The sequence below is a fragment of the Dasypus novemcinctus genome, chromosome 1, assembly GCF_030445035.2.
Source record: "Dasypus novemcinctus isolate mDasNov1 chromosome 1, mDasNov1.1.hap2, whole genome shotgun sequence".
NCBI classification, from domain to species: domain Eukaryota; kingdom Metazoa; phylum Chordata; class Mammalia; order Cingulata; family Dasypodidae; genus Dasypus; species Dasypus novemcinctus.
In genome coordinates this window covers 97,725,977-97,747,987 of record NC_080673.1, presented here as the reverse complement: position 1 = coordinate 97,747,987, position 22,011 = coordinate 97,725,977, and the positions used below count along the sequence as shown (strand labels likewise).

General features: G+C 32.4%; 1 protein-coding gene across 5 annotated transcripts in view; it reads right to left on the bottom strand.

Moving 5' to 3' along the window:
- Positions 1-22,011, bottom strand: part of CENPE (centromere protein E) — a 68,495-nt gene that overhangs the window by 36,105 nt on the left and 10,379 nt on the right. For 4 of the 5 annotated variants that reach the window (XM_058294680.1, XM_058294688.1, XM_058294695.1 and 1 more), the window contains exons 10-25: positions 20,663-20,750; positions 20,186-20,315; positions 17,912-18,031; positions 16,908-17,066; positions 16,669-16,813; positions 15,902-15,990; positions 14,860-15,027; positions 9,408-9,482; positions 9,057-9,176; positions 7,167-7,289; positions 6,918-7,083; positions 6,457-6,611; positions 4,588-4,860; positions 4,276-4,434; positions 2,038-2,241; positions 245-403 (exon numbers count right to left, since the gene is read on the bottom strand). In XM_058294680.1, coding sequence (XP_058150663.1) covers positions 245-403; positions 2,038-2,241; positions 4,276-4,434; positions 4,588-4,860; positions 6,457-6,611; positions 6,918-7,083; positions 7,167-7,289; positions 9,057-9,176; positions 9,408-9,482; positions 14,860-15,027; positions 15,902-15,990; positions 16,669-16,813; positions 16,908-17,066; positions 17,912-18,031; positions 20,186-20,315; positions 20,663-20,750 — 2,333 coding nt within the window. The remainder of the gene's footprint in view (positions 1-244; positions 404-2,037; positions 2,242-4,275; positions 4,435-4,587; positions 4,861-6,456; positions 6,612-6,917; positions 7,084-7,166; positions 7,290-9,056; positions 9,177-9,407; positions 9,483-14,859; positions 15,028-15,901; positions 15,991-16,668; positions 16,814-16,907; positions 17,067-17,911; positions 18,032-20,185; positions 20,316-20,662; positions 20,751-22,011) is intronic. The other variant, XM_058294693.1, reaches the window with a different exon arrangement.

Genomic DNA, 22,011 nt, shown 5'->3' with positions numbered 1-22,011 from the left:
AGATTAGTTGAGATGATACAAGGCCCTCTCTTAACTGAAGAATCTAGAATAATATAATTCTCATAAGGGATATAAGTCAAGATCTCATCATGAGTTGAAACTGTCCAAAATATTAGCATTAATACCAGTTCATTTAAGAGGTGCAGGCAATTTTTGGGATTCAGGTCTATGGGAGATCAAAATTTATTACCCAAAAGAATTAAGTAAGGAAATAATGGGTAGGAAGCCAACTTAAAAAATTTACCTTTTCCTTCAGCTTTTCTTCAACTTCTGCCAATCTCTCACAGGTTCTTAAATGTTCTTCTTCTTTCTTTACATTATGATACTTTTCTCGTGTAATTATTTCTTGTTGTTTTTTAAGTTCATCTCCAAGAATTCTTAATTCTTCCTGATTTTCAATTGTCTAGAATAAAAAAGAAGTTGAGATTAAAATAACACTAGCTTATATTTAAGAAACCAGGTGAAAAAAAAAATCAGCATTTACCACAGCCTATAAATGAAGAAATCAGGACAAACTATTTGGAAAAAGACTAAATAGAGTCTTTAATTTAATCATATAGATGCCAAAATATATTTTTTATTCTTCTTTATTCCTCCAGTTACATCCCTATCATGGGAACTCATACTAGACTTAGGATTCTATCCTGAGAGCTTGGATCATTTCTGCACATAAGCCAGAAAAGACTGTTCCTAAATTTTCATCGACTGGTAATGAGACTAGTTATGGGATTTTCAGCATGGTATAGCGTTGCTTTTGAGCACTGATCCCCGGCAAACACTAAATGGCAGCCTACATTTTGCTAGCATGACTTACACAGTTATTCAGCTTACACAATGGCATTTTTAAGTACTAAGACCACAAAAACATAACCAGAGATTAAGAAAAGAACATGACTTTTGTTTATATACTTATTTACATACAGTTCTTTTGACCAAACAGACAATTCCAAGGACCATGTAAAATTAAAATATAACACTAAAGGTGAGGTTCTACTGTGGACCACAGTGAATGTCTAAAATATTATTTTCAGTCTATACGCATTATATTGAACCTAAACGAAAAAATAAAAAACTGTAATAGGTTTCAAAATTTTGGCGAACACTAACAAACAGCTTAAAAATGGCATAAAAAATACAACAGCATAGAAAAAGAGAGAAATTATCAAATTATTAGGGCAAAATTTATCAAAATATGTATAAAACTTCACGTTGGAATCTATAGTACATCAGTGAGAAAAGATAATTTACAGAAGATATATAAAGGCCAATAAGCAAATGAAAAAAATGTTCAACATTATTAATCATCAGGAAGAGGCAAATTAGAACAACAATGAGGTATGCACCCACCAGAATGGCTAAAATTCAAAAGACTGACAATACCAACTATTGGTGAGGATGTGGTACCATGAAAATGCTCTTTAATTGTTGGTGGGACTCTAAAATGGTACAATCACTTGAAAATCACTCTAGCAATTTCTCATTGAGTTAAACATACACCTCTCTTTGACCCTGCTATTCTATTCAGGCATTTCCCTGAGAAATAAAAATCATGTATCAGAAAAAGATCTTTACAGGAATGTCTATAGCAGCTTTTTCAAAATAGCCAAATACTGAAAATAACCCATAGTTTTAGTAACAGGACAAGGAATAAACAAATCATGGTATTTCCAAGGAATATAGAAAGAAGTCAACATGAAAAAGTACATACTGTATGATTCTACTTATATGAAGTTCTAGAAGAGTCAAATTTACTTATAGTGAAAAAATATCAGGGCAGTGACTGCCTGGGGCAGAAGGTGAGATGAGACTTGACTGGGAAGGAAAATGAGAGACTTTTTGAGGCAATGGAAGTTTTTTCTACCTTGACTGGGTGGAGAGTACACAAGTAGAGGTCTTTGTCATCAAAATATACACTTATATCAGACACATTTAATTTATTGCATGTAAATTATACCTAAAAAAAGTTATTAAAAATGATGCAACATACAAAGACAAAAATATAAAACTATATTGTCAAATGTTTTGTGCAAGTCCTACCATTTCAATATTTTCCTTTAGGTCAGTCTTCAATTGTTCTTTTTCTGCTGTAATACTCTCTAACTTTTGTTGGAGGTCATTTTTCTCCTGTATTAAAGAAAATATCTTCCTCTGTTGCTCAATTAGCTCATTATCCCCAACATCTGCAATCAATGTTTGGGTGTTTTTGGTTTCCAAATCCTGTTTTTTATCTATGCTGGTCATCTAGAACATATATACATTAAGGAAGAATCTCTTAAATAATTTATAATGATAATGACAATTTCAATAACACTATTGCTTATTTTGTACCAGGTACCATTCTCATAAACATAAAGTCATTAATCTTTACTATAATCTTATTAGGTAGGTACTCTTATTATCATCCCATCTGACAGGTAAGGAAATGGAAACCCAGCCCACTGAGGTTAAATGACCTGCCCAAGGTCACTTAGAGAGAGAGACAGAGAGATAAACAGAGAAAGAGAGAGAGAGAAGAGACAGCATGCAAGTGCATGTGCCAGCTCGCCAGGTTTTGAACCCAAGTGGTCTAGTTACAGACAGTGCTCTTGTGCCTATTCACTGATAACTATAGGACAGCTATAGGTCAACTTGACCATTTTTCCTGTCCTCCAGAAGCTGGAAATCATTCTCCACTCCACTGCCATCCTTAACAATCTTTATTTCCAGAGGCAGTCCTACTTATAAAAGGTGAGTGCTTTATTATATGTGGAGAGCAAAATAATTTTGATAGAACTATATCACATATATCAATTCAACTTTTCTTAATATGTACTTTTCATATACTCCTTAAGGAAAGCATATTAGTAAACATTCATTTATCCATAATTAAATCTTAAGCAAAACTAACCAAACATATGGACTCATTGGTAGAGGAAAATCAAAGAGTGATATTCTAATTACTGGTATGAAATCAGGGTATCATGATGTAAACTTACACTATACTAGTAAACACATTCAGCTCCATTCTGGTCACGTGTGTTTTGAAAAGTTTTTAATAGTCTATGATGCATTAGGAAAAAATGTGGAAAATAAGAAAAATCATCTGATATCACCAACTTCATCAGTTACTGTTAGAATTCTGATATATTTCCTTTCAAAGTTTTCCCCATTAATTTTTTAAAACATAGCTATTATACTTAAATTACATATATGGAATTTTTTAGCTTGTCTTTTCTTCTTAGATCATATGTGTTTTCCTAGACTGTCATGTAATTTTCAAATAATATTTTTTAATACCTGCCCAATTATCTAAGGTGGATAAGGAAAAACCAAACTTTATTTAATTACCCTTATTATCAGCAATGAGTTTCTGACAATAGTGAGCACAGAGATAACTTAGAAATTAAGGTGGGAACACAAGTTTTTGGAGACTAGTTTATTAGATATTATAATTCAGAATCTAACATTTTACTCCTAAAACCAGCTGTTATACATAAAGATGAAGGTGACTGTGACAGTGCCCTCTATAATGATACTCAAGGTACAAGTTCATATCTGAACAAAGCTTAGAAAACATTTTAGCTATAATAATTATAAGTAAAAACTAATAGATCTAATAATTTTAAAAAATTGTCCTTTATTAAGGATAGGTTTACAAATCTCCAAGTTTAAAAATTTCTATTGACAATGTGTATTAAAAGGTATTCTGGAAAAACAGAAAAGTATAGTAAATGAATCCTTGGCCCCTGCTTTTTAAAAATTATCATTACCATCTTAAACTTCTTTGTATAAAATTAAATAACCAGTTATTCGTCTAAGGTCTCAGGACAAAAGTAACTGTACTCTCTGGAACGAGTTATTAAAGTGAGTTCAATCACCTAGTAATAAAATTATGGTCTAAGCCCCTGAAAGTAGACATATTTTATATGCTAAAAATGATTTTATAGTGAATCTAAAACAAGTTTACTATACAAAATCTGGCATAAAACAAGTATTTTAGCTATAATTAATAATAAATGCTCCATCTTTCTCACCTTTATTGAATTAAGAGATTTTTAAGGACGTGCAAAATATATCAGGCCTCGGAAAATATCAGCTCAAAGTTTGAACCAATATTTTTTTTGCCCTTTCCTTTTAAAATTTATTACAAGCGGTTATATCCAAAGACATTTAAAAGGCATTAGAGTCAAGCTCTAAAATCACCGTTAGTCAATACTGTCAAGAATAATAAGGTTGAGGCGACCACTTAGGGGGTTGAGGTTTAAAAACTTCAAACCCAAAAGAAATAATCTTTACCTTTTCCTGAAATTCATCCGTAGTTTCTCCTATATTTTCCTCTATTTGGATACTCCTAGAAGTTCCCTCAGAAATTTTCATTTTTAGTGTGTTAATTGTTTCTTGGTGTTGTTTCAAAGACTCCAGAGCATTTCGTAATTGTTCTTGTGTGTCTATGTTCTATATCAGGGAGAGATAAAAACAGATCCATTAGAATAATGTGGAACAAGTGAAATAATTTTATAGTTACTGCTTGATCATAAATAATGACGGCTCCTGTAACTATTTAAAGAGGCTCCCAAGTTTTCAAAGTTTAGCAAATTAAAATCTTACCATGTTTACAGTTTCCTGAATATCACTTTTAAGTTGGTCCCTCTCAATTTGCAGGCTCTCTTGGAATTGCTTTAGGTTATCTTTTTCTTGGGTTATGGTTCTTACTTCCTCTAAGGTTTGTTGAAGCTTCTCAGTAATCAATGTTTTCTCCTTTTCTACAGCATACAGTCTAGAATTGCTATTTTCTAACTGTTTTTTCAGCTGTTCCATTTCATTTAACCTTTCTTGATCCTCAATTGTTTTCTGCTGAAGTTCTTGGGTTTTGAGAGAAAGCTTAAAACAAAACAAAACAAATATAATGTGGTAAAAGCAGAGCATTCTGTGGTACATATATGGAAGCCAAATCCCAGCAAACTAAATATCATTTCCCTAAAGAGTATCTTGAACCAATCTCTATCATCAATCATTCATACTTAAACGAAGTTTTTGAGCTTCTTTAAAAAGTTCCTATTTCCCAACTCATTCTCCTCAAGGACCATCTTATACTTTTGCTCAAATTTCATATGATATTTGAAATCTTGGAATTCTTGGTCAGTACTTTTATAACTCAATTGGGTAGCTGCTGGATCATCTTTAGTTTCCCCTATTCAAATAAGCTTTAAATTTTACTATCATTATGAATTATTTCAGAAAAAAATAGTCTTTTTCTGATTTTTAGAAAGAGCTTTTCAGATTTATCATGTGTCTATCAAAAGGAAATAAAATTAGATTTTAGGAATGTTAGCAATGTGATTCATGAAAGCAATTTTCAGGAAAAAACAAGCTTTATTTTGAATTAAGTTATGCAAAGATATGAATGAGCAAAGGCAATATTCTAATTGTCACATTTCTATAACTTAATATATTATCCTGTTTAACTTAATCTTCAGAGTTCTGGTTTTTAATCTCCATTAGTACTAGTTAGAACTGTATGGAGAAGGACACCAAGTAGAAATACAGAATTGGGATGTATCTTTATTTCCTTATCTGTTTTTTAACTTTATGGTATGGCAAGGCACTTTATGCTTTTGCTCAGAACTTGATTTACAGATTTATATTTTTTTTCTGAAGGCTTTGAATGAAGCTCAGATTAAAGAAAAAATTGTAATGCACAAATAACAGGTAATCCATATCCATCTTAAAAATAGTTTAATCATTGTAGGAGATATCGGTAGAGGGAGGTGGGAAAAGAGGGGAGATAAAGGAAATACAAAAGGAAAGAAGGGTAATACAGTCTAGTTGCTGTATACATGGGCTTAGGAGGAAGATGGGAGGTAAATCTTCACACAGGCATTTATTAGTTTGATAATTATTTCTTGGGGTGAAAACCTAGCATCTATTTTGAAGACTTGATAGGTGATTAAATAAAACAGTGTTCCTGAAGTTTTTTAGTATATGGTCTGTGATATAGTAAAGTACTCAAATCACTGCCATTTCAATTTCTTTTAGCAAGATAGAGAGAGGAAAGGCTGACAGGCTATAGGTTTACAGAATTGTTCAGTAGCCTGTAAGATTTACACTGGCTTCTAAAACTCTATCAATGCCATCCTTCTACCTCATTTCTTTTTAATTCAACATAGTGATATGAAGAGTACCCCTCCCCCACAAAAAGTCAAGACTAAGAATGAGCCATAGATTGCTATCTAAATGCAACATTAGAGGGTCACAGAAATGGCTGCTATATGGATTACACACTGAGTACCCTGTTAAAATACATATATTTTTCAGAAGGTAAGTTATACTCATTTCTATGTTAAATTCAATGTTAAGTTTCAAATTTTACAGTGCCACATGCCTGCTACTTTAAATAAATCATGTTAAAATATTTAAGGTGCTATTGCCAAAGTAATTATTTCAAAAAAAGGGTTAACTGCCTAAAAATGTAGTTACCTCATTCCTTAGCATATCTACTTCAGGGGATAAAGACTTCAATTCTGAAAGTAAATTAACTTCTTTATGCAAAGCTGTGTTTTCTTCAATTTCTTTATTCAGTTCTTTCTGGAGATCAGTAATCCTGTTTTCCAATTCCAAATTACAAAGCAAGTCTAGAAAGTTTTTGGTAAATTAAAGAAAATAGCTTATAGTTATTGGGGTAATCTGAAGTTATACACAAAATTTAGATTATGTCAATCATATTATATCAGATTTATTAAAGAAAGAGCCAAGATTGGCAAACAGGTAATTTAATTTTAAAAACAGTCCTTGATTCAACCTTTTCTAATCAGTTTCAGTTTATCTGAAAATAATTTCTAAAACATTATATTTGAAACTCATGGAAATCTTCATAAATGCCAATACCAAATGATACTGAAACTTAATATAAAGCTATTAAGTCTGAAAATATAAAATACCTTTTGAAACTTTGCCATCTACAAGGGAGGTGAGTTTTGTTATTTCACTAAAAGCAGATTGTAACTCTTTCTCTAGATCAACTTGCATTTTCTTTTTTGCCTCCAATTGGCTTTGAAATAACTGAATATCATTCTCCATTTGCTCGCACATATTTGAAAGTCCTTTCTATTGGGAGAAAAACCGACAATTCACAAAAATATACTGATAATTACAAGTGATTTACTTTGAATATTATAAAAATTGTTTACCATTTTCTCTTTCAGTTCCAGATTTTCACTTCTAAGAAAGGCTGATTCTCTCTTGGCATCAAGGGCTACAGTTTCAGCATCAAAAAGAGTCTGTTTCATTTGTTTTAGGTCTTCAGTGTTTTCCTAGAGAAAAAAGGATAATATACACATGACAAAAGGAATTTGTTGAAATCTTATTTTCTTAGAATTGGAAAAAACTTAAGAGAACATGAACATAAATATGTTACTTTAATCAAAACGGATGCAATATGCTAATTACTAAATACATTTTCAGGATAAATGAAATGTTTCATAGAATAAAAACATTTTAGAAAGTTTCCCCCCAAATTTTCAAGGTAATGTATGGAAGTACTATAAATTAAGAAATCTGTTATTGTTAAATAGAAGGTAACACAATTGTTGTTCAACTAGGCTTTTCAAATTTCCTGTATGATTTTATTTTGAGTTACTCTCTCCAATTTATGACAGGCAAGTGTTTATAGAGTTGATATTAAGGATATTAAACCATGAATTGAAAAGAAAAAGGGAAATAATCCACTAGGAAAACAGAGAAAAGGTAGGAACAGGCTACTCGCAAAAGAGAAACGCAGGGGCGGCAGACTTGGCCCAGTGGTTAGGGCGTCCGTCTACCACATGGGAGGTCCGCGGTTCAAACCCCAGGCCTCCTTGACCCGTGTGGAGCTGGCCCATGTGCAGCGCTGAGCGCAAGGAGTGCCCTGCCACACAGGGGTGTCCCCGCATAGGGGAGCCCCATGTGCAAAGAGTGCACCCCGTAAGGAGAGCCACCCAGCGCAAAAGAAAGTGCAGCCTGCCCAGGAATGGTGTCGCACACAGAGAGCTGACAGAAGATGATGTGACAAAAAGAAACACAGTTTCCCATGCCGCTGACAACAGAAGCAGACAAAGGAGATGCAGCAAATAGACACAGAAAACAGACAACTGGGGTGGGTGGGGGAGAGGGGAGAGAAATAAATAAATAAATAAATAAATCTTAAAAAAAAAAAAAAGAGAAATGCAAATGGCAGATAAATACATGAAAAGATACAACACTTCATTTTTAGAGAGAAGTACATTAACCTAGACATATGGCTCTTGGCAAAAATTATTGTGTGAATGAATGATTACATGAAATAGTGAATAAGAAGGAAAGAAGCAAGAATTTAAAAACATAGACAATTCTGCTTGCTATTCTATCAGTGAGCATTCTAGAAAAGTATGGAAGTGTTTCCTTTCCAGGGCCTCAGAACTGTGTGATGTGAAATAATGTGATTCCTTTTAAAAAAGAATCATTTGTCATAATAGAAGGTAATAACAAGTACTTTGAAAAGCTCAAATGGAAACAAAAGAGCAAAGAAACTATAGGCCAAGATCTCTTATACCAAAGAAGTTTCTGAAATAATACTCACCAATCTGTTAAAACAGTTACTTATATTATGAGACTGCATTAATATATTATTTGTTTAAAACTGAAAAGAAAATAAAAACTTTAAAAAGTTACTGAATATTACTACCATCAATATTCCTTATCTTATATTTGGTGTAGTTGGTGGAGGGAGGATGTATGAGACCCCTGTGTGATGTTACGTATGTTTATTTTGTAACTTTGCAATCTTTACTATACATTTTATGTGTATTCATGTATGAATGATATACTTCAATAAAATAAAAATTTAAAAAAAAGTTACTGAATGTTTTTTCTTCTGTATGACAGCAATGATACCAATAGTCTGTGTTTTATAGCATTACTGACAGGACTGAAAGAAATTCTCTATTGTAAAGGGATTTTTATAGCAATTGGCACATAGTAGCCCCAATATAAGCATTGACTATGATAAGGAAGATGGTATACTATAAACGTAAATGTATAAACAAAATAAACCTGATTTTTACCATTGAGAATGACAAATCCGTTTTAATATTTTCTGACTTCTGAGAGTTTATGTATTCCTGTAGTTTCTTAATTTGTTCCTCTTTTTCTTTAAGCAGTTCTACTTTTGAACTTAGTTCCTTCTAAAAGTTCAAAGGAAAGTGAAACATAATTTAGGTATCTGATTTGAATTATAAGGGCTTAAGAAAAGAACTTATATAAAAGAACATTAAACTGGCAGACAGTAAAATTCAAAGACTTGATATTTAAAACACACAATTTCTTCTATTTTCTGAAATCATGCTCAATTACAATTGATGTATGTTTTATAGTTCTAGTTTTTGATCAGTAGAAATACCAACATAAATGCTCACCTCAAGATCTTGATTATACACTTCTGCATGCTTAACTAAATTCTTTAAGTTGGAAATTTCATGAATTAGTTGCATCTGTAGAAGCATGTGAACAGGCAACAGAGCAAACCAATAGTTAATAAAGCAAAAAAAAAAAAAAAAAGCATTCATTCACTGATTGAGAATCACCCAACAACATAGTAAAAAGGGACTGAGATCAACTGATCAAGCTACTGCAAATGACCCCTTCATTATTTAAAAGCATAAAATTAAGAAATCAAACAAACAAGCAAACCAGAAAAAACCCTCAGCTTGGCCCCAATAACAGTTATGTCACCTGTTAACAAAGCTGCAAAAATGTCAATAGCAAATTAGTATATATCTCTTAGAGGAGAGGCAGTAAAGTGGTAATCAAACTTTACAATCACTTTTAATAGACTTTTGTTTTAGATAAGGGTCAAAATGAATTTATCCTGTAAGGTCTATCTGGCTCTACACTGCCCTACTTTTTAATGGATTGTGATTTGAACTCTAGGTTTGGTTTAGGGTAGTTTCATGCAGTGCCTTTTCTATGTTATTACTGTGTCACCAAAGCTACAGAGGTATGGGATAATCAATTATTACCCTGTTGGTTTATTCTATGGGAAATAGGAGAAGGATGATGTTATTTATATGGTTCAACTGTCTAAAAGTAGAAGGAATACTTAATGAAACAAAAGGTTTCCTTTCTATCAAAATATCTGTGGCATTAAATGAGTACCAAAGAATTTTGTATTCAAAACAAGTAAACTACAATTTACCAAAGAGAACATATTTTCTCTCAGAATAACTTAATCTTCATAATCAGATGAGACCGTAAAGAGCAAAAGCAATTTCTAATAGAATGTCTTGTGAAAATAGTATCTTGTTTAAATAATATTTTCTGGATGCTTAATTCAGTCCTGACTTTAGATTTCACACTAGGGCTAAACATGCCAATTTTAGAGCAGCTTTGTCCAATAAAAATATAACATGAGACACACATGCAATTAAAAATTTCCTAGTATCCACATTAAAAGGGTGGGTTGAGGGAAAAATATGCCAAATGTGAGATATTGGCTATAGTTAGTAGTAATGCTTTGACGATGCTCTTTCATAATTGTTAACAATTTTTTTCACAAGGTGGTGGTGGTGGGGTAAAGAATGGGAGCCCTGTTTGATGACACATATATTTTGTTTTGTAAGTTCACAACTTATATTATGTACTTATTGTTTATGGATGTTCACGTATGAATGATAAACTTCAACTAAAAAAAGGTAAAATGAAACAGGTGAAATAAATAATATATTTTACTTACTCTAATATACCTAAAATATTGTCATTTCTCTATGTAATCAATATAAAAATTTTTAATGAGACAGTTTAGTCTATTTCTGTATTACATCCATTTAAATTAGTCTCAAGTCTCATTTCAAGTGCTCAACTGCCACATATGGCTAATAGCTACCCTATTGTACAGCACAATTTTAGACATTTTTATTGGTTACAATTTAAATTGGCTTTATATTTTACCTTTTCCTCCTTGACTATTTCTAATTTTTGTGGAAGCAAATCCCATTTACCAAGAAAGGAAGAACCAAATAATCAACCATTTTATTTTTTAAATACTTTAAATTATGTAAATGTTACATTGAAAAAATAGGGGATTCCCATATGCCCCACTCCCTACCCTCCCATACTTGCCCACATTAACAACATCCTTCATTAGTGAGGTACATTTGTTACAGTTGATGCACATAATCAGTTTTTAAAAGCATTTAGAAAATAAACACTTAGAAAAAGGGAACATTTTCCTAGTTTTCATTTGAATAGCTCTTTATCTTAAGTATTGATTCTTACAAACACAGTAAGAGGTTATGTAAGTTTTGTAATCTCAGCAGGGTTGCAGCCAACACCTATCCTCCAATTCACTGGACTCACCCAGGACAACTAACAAAAGGATGATGATGGATATCGCCTACCCCAAAAATCAGAGTATCTAAAACTGCGAGCAAAACAGTTCCAACCATCTGCCCCATGGGATCTAAACCCTCTATCATTCGGAAGCAGAGTGAGCATCACCATGCCCAAATCCTCAAGATTGAGTAATGAACAAGAAACATCTGGAGGAATGCAACTATGGACTAAAATAGACTTATTACTCTAGCAATGGAAGAACTTTATCACTGATAAAAGCAGGGGTCACCAGAGGTTCTGAGGAGAGGGAGAGAAATGAATAGATGCAACACGGGACATATGGAATTGTTATGCAAAACATTGCAATGGCAGATGCATGCTATTATACATTTTATCAAAAGCTATAAAATTGCATGGTGCAAAGTGTAAACCATAACATAAACTACAGATCATGACTCATAGCAATGCTTCAATATGTTTTCATCAATTGTAACAAATGTACCACACAAATGAAAGATGTTATTAATGGGGAAAAGTGTGTAAGGGGATGAGGTATATAAGAATTCCCTATATTTTCAATGTAACACGTAATCTAGTTTCTTTAAAAAAAAAAAAGTAAAAAAAAGAAGTAAAAAAAGATCAGCATATAATTACAATGATATATTAAGATGCAAAAGTAATTAGCATAAAAAGAAAGTGTACTAATAGCAAAAATGATTTAAACATACAGTCTGAACAAGAGTTAATCCATTATTAGATAAGAAAATATTGCAGATTTTAACTATAATTTTGGGCAGGTAAAGAGACACATTTAAAGTCATAGACAAAATTCCTTAAGTTGTAGAAATTATAAAATTAAATAAATCAAATTAAAATAGGTAGAAGGATGAGATTTTTCCTGCTCACTGAGTATGGTGGTACTTGTCCTTTTTTACTCCTCCCTCTAAAATTACAATTTAAACATCTTATATTACTATATTCCCACTTGAAAATTACTTCCAGCTTTAGTGACGTTTTACAAAATGCTTAGGCTACCAGGGCAAAGACCACATGTTCTAAGGCCATAATTTGACTTTTATTTCCTTTTGTTTAAACTTTTCCCTAAAATGAGAGTTTTGGAACATATTTTACTGTATAGAGACAGACATTTTCAGTTTAAATGGAGTGGATACAGAAAACCTGTTTTGAATAGGACATGTTTTTATTACATAATTGATCAGGTTACCTTAAAGAATTTAGAATCTCAATTTGTGTTCAATTAAGAATGAGAATAGAATTATTTCTCCCCTTGACTGCTGGTTAAAAAAGAAATGTGAAATGTGAGATACAAGGCATACATTCTGGGGTGTTTTGTAATCTTTCTGAATGCCGGCTCAACTCATTCAGTGAGCTTCAAATTTTGCTATTAATGGAAAATATTAATGATGTAAGGAAAAAATGAGAGAAAGTATTGCCTTACTTGTGTCCCATTTGAGCCATATTATTATTTATAATATGGTGCATATGAAAAATTAGATGAAATTTTGGAAATAGATGGGATGATGGCAAGTCCCTTATCTAACCTCAAGAGAAGAGAAATGCAGGAAGTAAGCCCTGAGAGATTCAAGGCCCTTGCTCATAATTCATGACAAGCTCTGATCAGAGACAGATTTACAGACAGCTATGCGACAGTTTGAAGTTCTTTTATGGATCTCAAGAAAGAAAGGTTATGTTTTTGAACGAAGCCATACCTGTGAATGTGAGACCCTTTTGATTGGACCACACAAGTGAGGCATGACTTAGGTTGAGTCTCCACCCTCTTGCTGGGTCTTATATAAACACAGAGAGAAAAGGATTCTGCCATGTGAGAAAGAGGACTGCAGGAAGAGAAGCTGAGAGAGGTTCGGAATCTGGAACCAGCAGAGCACAGAGGCATGAGGGGAGGCACCTAAGGGGATGAGACCACAGAGCAGCTCAGGCTGAGGAGATGAGTGCTGCCACATGCCTGACAGCCACATGGCAGGACACTAGGATCAAGAGTAGCTGACTTTTGTGAGAAAGCATCTCTGATGGTGCCTTGATTTGGATATTGCACAGTCCAGGAACTACAAGCTTTTGCCCTAATAAATTTCCCATTATAAAAGCCAGCCCGTTTCCTATACAATCCCAGCAAAACTGGAATTTAAATCCAGGCAGTTTGACTCCAGAGATCTGCCCTTACCCAGGATGCCAGATTCCTACCTCTCAATAAAACCCAGTTTTATTCATGGCATTTTGTTAACATGTAAATTTTAATACAAGGGAAACAAAACACTATGGAGAACTTATGAACTTTTGTCTTTCTACACATAATACCCATGAAATGTAGGATTAAATTTAAATTTGTTTGAATGGAAATAAAAGCTTTGTTACAGAATCCTTTTTCCTTTTTAAAAGGGTGAAAAATTAAGCTATGATACTGAGAAAATGATCTCATCCATTTGTTGCTATTCATATAGATATCTGCAAAGTAGCTGCAAATTAACTCATATTTCAACTAATCAAAACACTGGCTTTTATTCTGAGGGGAGGAGAGGGGTTGAAGGGAGACTCATGGATCATCCTGCAATTCTGTTAACAGCCCTAGCTTCTCATTCTCTTTAGTGCATGAATATGCACTAAAAAAAATCTGCAAAATAATTTCATACTGTCAGAGAACTTGAGGTTGAGGACCAGGTCATTACACCAAGAAAATCCTTAAATGTTTTGGACGATTACAGAGTTCCCAAAGTTTGGTGATTTTTTTGGGTTGGATTTTGGGTGTCGCCTAATATAATATCTTAGAAAATTTAATCAGTGCATTTAAAAACTGTGATAAAAACTATTTAGTATTGGTTTTAATAATTTTCACAACTCTTTTATATGGAAAAAAGAAAAACAAAATGTGAAAAATCAGCTTCTCCAACTATTCTAGTAATGTTCTAGCAATTTAGAAACAGACTTTACAAAGAAAAAAATACATTAATATGTAGTAGATGAGATCATTTTCTCAGTATCATAGCTTAATTTTTCACCCTTTTAAAAAGGAAAAAGGATTCTGTAACAAAGCTTTTATTTCCATTCAAACAAATTTAAATTTAATCCTACATTTCATGGGTATTATGTGTAGAATACCCATATGTGTAGAATAGCTACACATAAAGCATTTGGCTAGGTATTAAAATTCATATTGGTCTCAGTAGGAAATGCTATGCTCCTCGCATCATTTCTGGTATGCTCAAGAAATTAAAAATTGATAACAGACAAAATATAAAGAAACCATTTCCTCCAGAAAAATCTATCAATAGGCAGATCTACCAAATCTTTCCAAAGATTTTAATTTCTTCATTTCCTGCATAAGCACATATGATACAAATATGATTTAACTGTTTTAAATTTTTTAATGAATTAAATATTCCCTAAATTCTCCAAATTGTGTGTACATAAGAAAATGACCGCATCTTCAATATTACAATACAGTCAGAACAATTTTCTTTTAAATTTGGCTTTAATTTAGTTTCAAATTTCCTTATCTCTTACCTCTTGATCTTTTTCAGTTTTTCTTTCTAGAGCCTCAAATTCATCCAAGTCATTCTTTTCTTTTAATTTCAATTCCATTTCTTCATTTTCTCTTCTCAGTTGCTCATACTCTAATACCAGACTATCATAGTTAGAACGAAGTGAGTTCAATTCACTTTCCAAAGTTTCCTGTTATAAACAACAAAACCAGATTTTCAGGTGAGAGGGAATTTAAATTCTATATTCTTTGTTTCCTTAATTAAAAACTGGATTAGTCCAACCACTTTGAATCACTTGGTCTTCTAGGATATTCACTTCTTCAGCATCTTTCTAATGGTCTAGCTTGATCCAGAGTAAAGTAAAGGGTCTACATTTTGGTAAGCTACCTAACTTAAAATAGAAGACGATCTTGACCGGGATTGAGTAAAAAAAATAATAAAGGCTAACACCAGGGATTTAAAAACGACAACAATACACTTCTAGAGTATGTCTTAGGGACACAAGAAATTCACCAGTAATACTTTATGGGATTAATTTAAATGCCAATAAGTTACCAAGAAGCAATGTCTTTGAACATTAACAGCCTATTATAAAGTGAACCTGGATCTAAACTTACTTATTTACTACAGTATTCTTAAACAGTTTGGATAAGATGACACAGTTATCTTTATTTTTTGGTATTTAGCAATATTACCCTCCTTGATGTAGCACTCTTTCATTGTATGCTTTAGAATTTGGACACTTAAAATCACCCCTTTCACATTCATGGGATTGCCCAAATCAAAACAGAAACTTTAAAATATTGTAGATATCTGGTTTTGGTAAAGAACCAGAAACAATGCTTTATCTATTAACATATATGTTTTATAAAATTTTTAGCCTCCCTCTGGATGCCATATAGTTATCATTTAGCTGTGTAAAGAGTGGGGGAAGTCTTATGTAGAACCGAAACTGTTATTGTAATTAAATCAGAGCTAAGAGTGTGCTGCAGTAGCAATAAAATCCGATAGCAAAGGAATTTTAAAGAGTAAAGGATAACGGTCTGTAAAATACATTAAGTTACCTGACTTAGTAGCTTTGTTGCTGGATTCCACTCTATCTCTGTTAATGTATCAAGAGTGTTACTGAAAACATCATACTCTGAACAGATAGCTGTAATTAGCGGAAAAAGAAATCCATCCATAAACACGTTTATAAAATTTCCTAAAAGTCAAAATAAAGTTCAATAAACTATACTCTGATCAAAGGTAATAATAAGCTCAAAATTTTAATATGTGCTTTTCAGATTATGAATGCCAAGAAGACATTAACAACAGATGTGATTTATGTAAATTAAGACCACTGGATGCAATTAGTGATACGATATAGGATCCTTAATATAAAATAGGTAAAAGTCAAATTATGAAATTGAGATTTGATCACTGTAAGTAGAATTTAAAAGGCCCACAGAAAATAGAGTATAATGTTGGAGACATAATTTTGAAACAGATTCCAGTATAAATGCTACCATTTCAAGATTAGCAAAGTTTAAGGCAGTTGTTATATGAATACTAACTTAATTGGATAATGGTTGGAACAAAAATAAACAATAAAAATATTTGTCTTATGTGTTTCAACTACAGTGTATCATTCTGACGAGATTTGGAAGTAATAGGGAACTTTCCAAATACTTTCTTAAAATTATATATTTTTAAAAATCATAATCTCCATTGTAATATCTAAAGTACACACATTTTATTAAAATGTTCGTCATGTTAACTAAATTATAAAGTCTCTCTTTAAAGCGATCCTTTTATAATTAAAAGTAATTCCAGTTGAAAAAGTACTCACACTCATCAATTTCTCCTAAAGTCACAGTAGTCTTGTGTGTTTTTGTTGTTATATTTGCTGTCATATTAAATTCATTTACATAGTTTGAGTCTTTCATTTTGTTAATTTTGCCAAGGCACCAAGTAACTCTTCGTTTTTTTTTAGCCTAAAGAGAAAAAATAAAAATGATCTCGTATACACAGAAAGACTAATTCTATTCTCTATAAACCAAATTTCAGTTGCCATCTTTCAAATTTTACCTTTAATTCCTGTTGTGATGTGAGGGAAGAAGAGGTCACTAGCATCCGTGTTAAGTTTTCAATTTTTTCAATCTGTACCTTTTGAAGCAAGTCTTTTTCTTCCAAAAGTTGGGCTAATTGGTCTTTTTCCATAGCCTGGGCCCGAGTCTCTAAAGAAACCTATAGAATGTAATTTTGGGTTATGTTAATAATAAACCTAGCTAGATTTTAACACCTTGAAAATTTAGGATATTAAATTTGTACGTACTCCTAAAAAAAAATAAGGGATTGGAGGTAGCTCAGTGGTTGAGTGTCCGTTTCCATGTACAAGGTCTGGGTTCAACCCCCAGTACCTCCTAAAAAAAAAATTGTACGTCAACTATGAGAATTTTAATTCTACTGAAATAAAATACACCTTACCTCCAGAACACCAATATATATTTATCATAATCAATAATTCCTCAAATTTATAAAGTAGTAAAATATACATTTCTTCTCATGTCACTATTCTACATGCCATGTATTAGATTATAACAATTTTGCTAAAACAATTCTATTAATTGCCTAAGAATATACAGAAAATTGGCAGAGAAATCATAAAAGCAGAGATTTGAATACCTACAAAAAGGATAAGATGTACTCATCTTCTAATACTATCATTCGATATTTTAGGTAGTTTTTAAAGGTAAAAAACACAGAGGATAGTTTTAAGTAACTATTCATGGTTTCTTCTCTTAATCTAATTCCATATGCATTTGTGATTCTAAGGCTATTTAAAAATTATCTCTATTTGGTTCATTTTGAAAATCTCAAATTTTTCCTTTGGAAATGAAAAACAAAACCTTAAATAATTTCAGGAAAGTAAGTCTTTCAGTTCATAGTAAACTAAATTAAAATTTTTTTATCCATTGATTTCTTTTAAATGTGAATGGTAGCAATTGAGATAATCATGAATTAAACATTTGGACAGATCTCAATTCTAAATCTGCCCCTATTCTTTACTGAAATACATGGTTCACACATACCTCCTCTAACTGTTTTTTAAGATCCATGATTTCTTTTCTGTATCTTTTCAGGAGAGCTTCATCACTAGATACCTCATTAACATAAGGAGTATTTTTCATATATTTGGCAGTGCTGGCAAACTGGGGAAAAATACAAGAGCATTAAGTTTTCAACATTAAAATATTCTAATTCAAATGGCTGGAACAATCTTGCCTGCAGTTGCAGACACTCTCTGTTCCTTGGGATGGGCATTGTCCATCATCATCTCCTTGTTGGTTGTCCTGAGTGAGTTCAGTGAACTGGACAGTAGGTGTTGCAAATCTGTTGAGATTCAGGACTCAGTTGGCACATGAACCAAAGATTTAAGTCTCTGGGACATATATTTAACGAGTACAGTGCTAGTTACAGGTTCAAATAAAGGGGGCAGAAGAGCCATGTGTAGGTAAACTATAAATGAGTCTGACTTACAATGCAGAGCATACACTCCAAAGTAAGGCCCACTGACAGGGTGCCGAATTCCTGAGCTTGTCTGTCTGCTCTGCTTATAGTGCCTGAATGTCTCTAGAGCCCTCAGGAGCCCCACTGTTTGAGGCACTGTTTACTGTGGCAGTCAGTGATATCCTGCTTAGATGTGCATAAGCATAACCTCTGGAAGGACTTCCTGACTCACTTTGAAATCTCTTAGCCATAAAAACCCCCTTTTAACTAGAAATAGAGTAGGTATCTCCATCCCTGAATCCTGAAGATTGGGGAATGAACAATGGACTAAAGTAGACCTTATTATTCTAGCAATGGAAGAACTTTTATCACTGACATAAAGGCAGTGGCCACCAGAGGTTCTGAGGGGAGGGAGAGGGAAAAATAGGTGTAATATGGGGGCATTTTTGGGACATTGGAATTGTCCTGCATGACATTGCAATGATGGATACGAGCCATTATATATTTTGTCATAACCTACAAAACTGTGCGGGATAGAGTATAAAGTATAATGTGAACTATAGTCTGTGGTCAGTAGCAATGCTTCAATATGTTTTATCAATTGTAACAAATGTACTACACTAATGAAGGATGTTGTTATTGTGGGAAAGTATAGGAGTGGGAGGGCCGGGGTATATGGGAACCACCTATATTTTTTATGTAACATTTATGTAATCTAAAGCTTCTTTAAAAATAAAAATTAAAAAAATGAAACAAAAGAACATTTTAAGGAAAAAATTCTAATTCAATCAATAATATTTAGGTTTGAAATTAAGGTTTTTTAAAAAAATCAATATATACTCAACCCCATTGGCTTAACACTATTGAACATATTCTACATCCCTAGAGCAATGCTCTATAATATACCCTGGATGCTAGTCTTCAGGAGAGTCAAAAAAATATTTAGATAGATGCCAAGAGAACCTACAAGGACTGGCTTACTGGACTCCTATTTACCCTTCAAGGTTTGGTGCAAATGCTTCCTTCACTCAGAAGCTGTTTCTAGCCAAAAGCATTCTCTTCTTCCTATGAACTCTAACCTACCTTTTAGGAACTTAACTATTAATCCAGGGCTATGATGTTGGAGGACAGGTTTTATCTTCCCTTTAAGAGTATAAATTCTGTGAAGCCAGGGACTCTATTTTTGTATACATGACAGGAACTTGATCCAGTGATCTACAGCTATTTAAAGCAACACTTCTCAGAGTATGAATATCAAAAGTGACTTTAAGTGAGTACATGAAGGTGGCCATTAAATAACAATGAGTATTTGGCTGAGAAAGCTATTCTATTGACATGTCTCACTTATCCCCCATTTCCCTTTTCTAAAAAAGAAAACAAAAAACAAACAAACAAAAAACCCAAAATGCAGATTTTAGGTTCAGATGCTTTCTGAGCAAGAATTTCCCTAGCAAGAATTATAAAAATTATTTTGCTAGGCATACATAATTTTTTGGTTACTTTCTATTCATGACAGGTGATACCAGTTTTTCATTTATAATAGTGATATAAAGTTTCCTTTTAATATAAACCAAGTTTTAAAAAAATTGGCTATTTTGGGAAGAATATCCAATCAATCTCAGTAAAATATTACTTGGATGTGGAAAAAATTGTGAAAATGGGAAAAATATAAATATATAAAAATAAAAATAATATAAATGGAAATTTGGGAAAATTAAATTAAGGAGTACTATTAATATATAGCACATCAATTCTATGATATACTATGCCAATTAAAAACAAAAGTATGCCTAACTTTAGTATTTCTTAAAGGTTGCTCTTCCCCCATTTTAAGTTGAGATGAAAATCAAACTCACCTGGAGAGTAGTAAGGGTTTCATCAAAAGACACTGGAGTAATTGTGCAGATGATACGTGTTTTTGCATTTCCTCCCAAAGAATTCTGGAGAATTCGTGTTAATTTGCTATCTCGATAATTTATGAAACCACTTAGTGAGATATGGGTTTGGGGAAAAAAAAAGATTAGGAATTTTTGTATAACATTAAGTGGTTAGTTTTTAATGCAGATGATTTAAATTAGCCACAGTTTTAAGAAATTAGTGCTTATTAGGTTACATAAGGCAGATCAAAAGTAGTAACAAAATATATTTAAAATAGAAATTCAGTAGGTAAGTCAGACATACAAGAAATTATATAAGATCACAGAATCACAGAATCACTTTCTGAATATATTAAAGAAATCAGTATATTTATTTGAGTGCCAGTGAAATATTACAATTTTTAATCAAACAAAACTTAAGCATTAATAGGTAAGTGCAAAATGGGATAAACTTACCCAACCTGTCCATCACTAAGTTTTTTGATCACTTGCCCCAAAATAAATAAGCTTCGATTTATATTACAGCCTTCCTTTAGTCGCACACCTGAATTTATTAAACAAACATTAAAACTAAAATCACTTTTAAGTGTGTCTTAAAAAATTAATCTACTGTATCAGAGTTTGGGAAAGTGGGCCCATGGGCCAAATCTAGCCAATGACCCTCAGGCTAAGAATATATTTTACATTTTAAAGGCTACTGCAAAACAAAATAATACAGAAAAACAAAGAAGAATATGCAAAAAGACCACGTGATGCACAAATTCTAAAATATTTACTATCTGGCTCATTGTAGGAAAAATTTGCTGATCCCTATACCAGAAGATGAACTTAATCATTGGTAAATTATGTGAAAAATTAGAAATTAAAGAGTCAGATGCTAAAGTCTATGCTGTGGATTGGACCTAAGCCCACTTCTAATATCATTGGTAGTTCTCTGCCTATTTCTCCCACCTATTAAGCAAATCTGAAATGTTATAACCTGAGAGAAAAGGCAAACAGAAAAAAACACATAATCAGAAAAACAAACACCCTAAAGATGACTAAGAAGCAATGCTTCAATATGTGTTCATCAATTTTAACAAATGTACCACACTAATGAAAGACGCTCTTAATGGAGGAAAGTGTGGGAGAGAGAGGGAGTGGAGTATATGGGAATCCCCTGTATTTTTGATGTTAATTTATGTAATCTAAAACTTTACAAAAGAAGAAAAAAATGACCAAGAAAAGAATAAGAGGGAGAAAAACCCATTTCCTAAGAGTTCCTTCAACCTCAGTTCAATTTTTTTTTTCCAAATTTCCATAATATAGACATCTTGGATTTACTTACATAGTTCCCAATATCTTATTTTTAAATTTTTAGTATGATCACATGGCTTAAACATCAAAAGTTAAATACACTCTGAAAATGCTCATTCTTGCTTTCATCCCCCAATCCATAAGTCCCATCCCTACATCAGAAAATCAGTTTATTCTCTCATAGATTTTTAAAACACAAGTCCATATACATTCATTTCCACAAGTCCATATACATTCATTTCCTCCCTTCCTGCTTTACACAAGTAATAGCATACTATACAGACTATTCTGCACTTTGCTTTTTTTTTCACTTGGCAACTTATTTTAAGAGAAATTTCCACATCAGTAAATATAGGCCTTCATTTTTTCCATCTCTCTTTAAAGATACATATATCAAAGAAAATGTTACATTAAAAAATACAAGCGGTCATTTGTTTTTTTATAGCATAGAATTCCATTGTATAGATGTATCAGAATTTATTTGACCAACTCCTTGTTGATGGACATGT